This window comes from Bison bison, unplaced genomic scaffold (assembly GCF_000754665.1).
Source record: "Bison bison bison isolate TAMUID 2011002044 unplaced genomic scaffold, Bison_UMD1.0 scf7180017864158, whole genome shotgun sequence".
NCBI lineage: Eukaryota > Metazoa > Chordata > Mammalia > Artiodactyla > Bovidae > Bison > Bison bison.
In genome coordinates this window covers 257,411-261,946 of record NW_011494730.1, presented here as the reverse complement: position 1 = coordinate 261,946, position 4,536 = coordinate 257,411, and the positions used below count along the sequence as shown (strand labels likewise).

Here is a 4,536-nt window from a genome sequence, read left to right as displayed (position 1 = left end):
CTCCTGCCCCCTTCCTTCTACTGGGCTCCCCAGAGCTAGGCAGTCACCAAGTCCAGTCCCTGCTACATCCTGAAGTTCTTAAAGTCCATCTCTGGCCTCCACTCCCGCAGCCACTACCCTGGCTCAGGTCTCACCATCTCATTTCTGCAGTGGCCTTCCACCCAGGCTCCCTGCCTCCAGTCTCCCTCCATCCTTAGTCCAACTTTGCTCAGGCAGATTCTGTGGCGGTGAGAATCAGGGGGTTGACTGCAGGAGGCAGGATGCTGTATATCCGTCCCAGCTGGGGCAGGAGAGGCTGGGGATGAGCCCTGCCCACTGCAGGTGTTGGCATATGCTTCAGCCTCAGACGGTGAGCCAGTCCAGCTAGCTCCAGCAGAGGTGGAGCTCGGGGACCTGGTAAAGGTGTCTGCACCCTTCTAAGGGCACACATACCTTGTTGCATCAGGGACCCCATTCCGAACCAGAAGCTGTTCAGCAGAGTGAAGTTATTTTCCACCACCTCGGAGCCTGGGTTGCAGGGGTGAGCGTCATACCACTCGTAAGGGCTGAACCTGCAGCAGGAAGAGGGGAGCAATGAGGCAATTCTTCGGGGAGATGGGAGGAAGGGGTGTTCACGCCTTACAAGCTGGCGGTTTAGCAAACAATGATGTGCCGACCACTTTAGCATCAATTCCCTCATTGTTCTGCTAGGGAGTCAGGGAATGGGAAACCAGAGTCATTTTGCTTCTCGTTTTTTATTGTTAGTGCCCTTTTCTGGTGATAAAAGTAATTCAGCAGTATCTCTTAAAATTAAAAGTGCACATGCCCTTCAACCTAGCAATTCTGCGACTCATTATCCATCGTAGAAAAAACACTCTTCCAGGAGCATAAAGAGAAGTGCATGGGGGTGTTTATCAAAGCATTGTTTGTAATAGCAAAAAACTGGAAACAAGCTAAATGTCCTTCAATAGAGGAATGATTAAATAGACTACGCCACCATCACACTCTGAAACTGCACGCAGCCGTTAGAAGAGATGCACCAACAGGGAAGGATCTTCAACACATATTGTTTGTTTTTTTTTAAGTGATAAAAATAAGAACAATATGATCACATTTACATAAATAGATTCCTGAAGACATAGTTTCGTACCTATTTATGTGCATTTGAATACAAATGCATATACAGTCTGGAAGGATCCAGATCTAAAAAAAAACCACTATTGACCTCTGGGGAGGGGAAACGCAGAAGAAATTTCATGGAAGCCTGTTGCTTTGTGTGTATTGCATGAACTTTGAAAAATGAAAATAGGCTTTTAAATTACTTGTGTACTTTGAAAACCTTGAAATGGAAAAATAGTAAAATACACTCTTGATAAAATATTCAGACGGTATAAAACACACTGAGAAAGTGAAAGTACTCCATGATCCCACCTCTTGGGAAGAATAATGTGTTCTATCGTTTTTTTTCAGATTTTTCTTTCTGAATATACAAATACATGCATGACAGAAAAAAAACTGTTATTTAAGCCTCCCCGGCCCCATTGCCTTCTAAGGAAGAGAAGACCTGATAATTGGAGGGGGTCTTTGTTTATTGTGTGAATTCCAGTTGAGAAAATGTAAGTTGGAGGAAGCTGGAACACTCTGGGGAGACTGAGAGACTCTGGAGAAAGTCCCCACCAGTCTAGAGTGGTTGGTGTGACTGGTGTGGTTGACGTGGCTGAAGTGGCTGATGTCGGTGTGTTCAGAGTGGCTGGTGTAGGGTCAGATGCTGACATGAGAGACCCAGAAGGAGACACATGTCTGATGGAATTTTCTTTTGTTTTGTAAAGTGTGATGCGTTTTAAGAGTGAAGCTGTGACTTTCCATCTCTCTTCTAAAAGCTTTAGTAAATTAAACATTGATCAACAAAATGCTCACATGAAAAGAATTTGGTTTTCACGAAGTGGAAAGATCCTGCAAATAGGAAATTCCAAAGTAAGGCTTCAAATCAAGATGGGGATTTTCAAAGGGAATGACCACGATCTGGCTAGAGGCTCTAAAAATCCACAAGGAAGAGATAGAGGATGAAGAGAGTGGAGATGAGAGGCTGTTGTGAGAAGGGTTTTAGAGAAAGCCTTTGGAGAGCTGTGCACTCAGGGGCCCCTGCATTCCCACAGTGAAGTCTAGGGAGAGTGGCTTCCACAGGGTGGCTGGGAGAGCCTGGAAATGGCTCTGTAAGGATGTGGTGGACGCTAGCTGGGAAATCTGGAGGGCAGGGGTCGGGCTGATGCATGTTTTCTACGAGAGTAAGTCCTTGCTGCACAGGACTGACCTGCAGGCCTAGCACGGTCAGGGCTGAGGTTGTTTTCCTGGACGAGATGGGCTTATACAGAAGAGAGACCCATCACGACTCGTATCCAAGAAAGGCAATGAGACTCCAACAGAGAGAAGCCATAGGGCGGGGGCTGCTGAAGGACCAGGCACTGAACAGGGCGTGGGCAGACTAAGGAGGTACTGCCAAAGCAGACCCGCAAGGGGGCAAGGGGAGGAGTCTGAACTGTGCATGACGATAGAAACGTGGAGACTCAGCCTTCTAACTTCTGAGTTGAAAGTGTGTGTGTGCTACAGAGAGAGACCTAGGGTTTCTGTGCCCTGGAAGTGATCCAAAAAGTGACAGGTCCCAGCAGAGCTTTCACTGGGGCAAAGAACTTCTCCTCTGTACACACTGGAAGGTGTGTGAGTTAGTCACCCAGTCGTGCCTGACTCTTTGCGACCCCGTGGACTCTAGCCCACCAGGCTCCTCTGTCCATGGGATTCTCCAGGCAAGAGTACTGGAGTGGGTTACCAGTTCCTTCTCTTGGCAGGTGGATGAAAAGTGGGTGAGGGACAAAGCAAAGGTGATTTCTGATGCGATCTCATAAGCCCTGCTTTTTTAATGTACATACACACAATATATATGTATATAGATAGATAGATATGATACATGTAATCATCCTTTTACATAGAAAAAATCACATCATACCATAATAATGTCTTAGGTCTTGATTTGTCACTTAATAAGCCACCACCCTCTTTCTAGAACCATTACTCCTAATGCCCTTTATTCTCTATAACTACTTAACAGGATTTTTTTTAAAATATTTTTAACACTGAAGTATAGTTGATTTACAAAGTTGTGCCAGTTTCAGGCACACAGCACAGTGCTTTAGTTCTATATTTATATTCTTTTTCAGATTCTTTTCCATTATAGGTTATCATAAGCTATTGAGTATAGCATGTATTATAGTATAGCGTTTGCTATTATACAGTAGGTCCCTGTTGTTCTACTTTCTGTACAGTAGTGTGTATGTATTAATCCAAAACTCCTAATTTTTACCCTCCCCTCCCCACAGTTTCCCACCATCCCCTTTGGTAGCCATAAGTTTGTTTTCTATGCCTGTGAATCTCTTTCTGTTTTGTGAATAAGTTCGTTTGTATAATTTTTCAGTTAATGGGTATTTTTAACCACTCCTCTTTTGTTGACACAGCCTGGCCCTTTTTCCCACTGTGATACACTCTGCTGAAAGAAACATCCTTGCCCACACTTCTATGAGTCCCCAGGCCAAAGGGCAGCCTTGTCTAGGGCTTTGCTGAGAAGGCTTTCTAGATTCATGGAGGACTGTAAAGTGAGCCAGGGTTTCCCCAGTGGTTCAGCAGTAAAGAATCCGCCCGTAGTGCAGGAGCCGCAGGAGACATGGGTTTGATCCTTGGGTCGGGCAGATCCCCTGGAGGAGGGCATGGCAACCCACTCCAGTATTCTTGCCTGGAGAATCTCATGGACAGAGGAGCCTGATAGGCTACAGTCCATGGGTAGCTCACACAGAGTCAGACATGACCGAAGCGACCAAGCACGCACATGCATGTAAAGTGAGGCTCAGTGGTGACTTTCAACAGGATACATTCCTGGAGGTGGAATTTCTTACCATGATAAAAATAACTGGTCTAGAATGGGTCTCCGGGTTATTAAGTCTTGTTGTAGACCTGGGTCCTCACTACCCCTTGAAGGCAGACAGCGCAGCAGATGCCTACTTCACAGGTGGGGAGGCAGCCTGGGCCCTCCAGCTGGCGATGGTCCTGCAGTCAGGGGGTGGAGGAGCCCAGATTCCCACTCCAGTGCCCCAGGAGGACAGAGGGGTGGAATGGCTGCTGGACAGTAAGGAAGGTGCCACCGAAGTGAATGATGGATCTTGGATTTATGGCTTGTGGCTACAAGGGGTTCTCCAAGTTTTGCAAGTCAGTGGGAGAGACTGACTTGGAGATACCCTGTCTCCCCTGAAGGGTGAAGGCTAAACTCCAGCCCCAGATGACAGGTGTAGACAGAGCACCAACTGTGGCTGGGATCACCTCTTCCCTGGGGCTCTCATCTGTACTGGATTTGGCTGGAATGTGACTCCTGGGGGGCTGGACTGGCGGCTCGCCCTCAGTCCTGTTTCCCGGGTCAAGCACTTAGGATTATCTCCTTGTCGTGAGTGCCAACTGGCCTGGTCTCCGTGATGGCAAGCATCGTCCCTCCCCCCTCCTTCCCTCCCTTCCTCCTTC

At 47.2% G+C, this 4,536-nt stretch overlaps 1 protein-coding gene across 4 annotated transcripts in view; it reads right to left on the bottom strand.

The window, feature by feature from the left end:
- GRIK3 (glutamate receptor, ionotropic, kainate 3) overlaps nucleotides 1–4,536 on the bottom strand; it is a 247,288-nt gene that overhangs the window by 22,552 nt on the left and 220,200 nt on the right. For all 4 annotated transcript variants that reach the window (XM_010841149.1, XM_010841151.1, XM_010841150.1 and 1 more), the window contains one exon: nucleotides 433–551. In XM_010841149.1, the coding sequence (XP_010839451.1) occupies nucleotides 433–551 (119 nt within the window). The remainder of the gene's footprint in view (nucleotides 1–432; nucleotides 552–4,536) is intronic.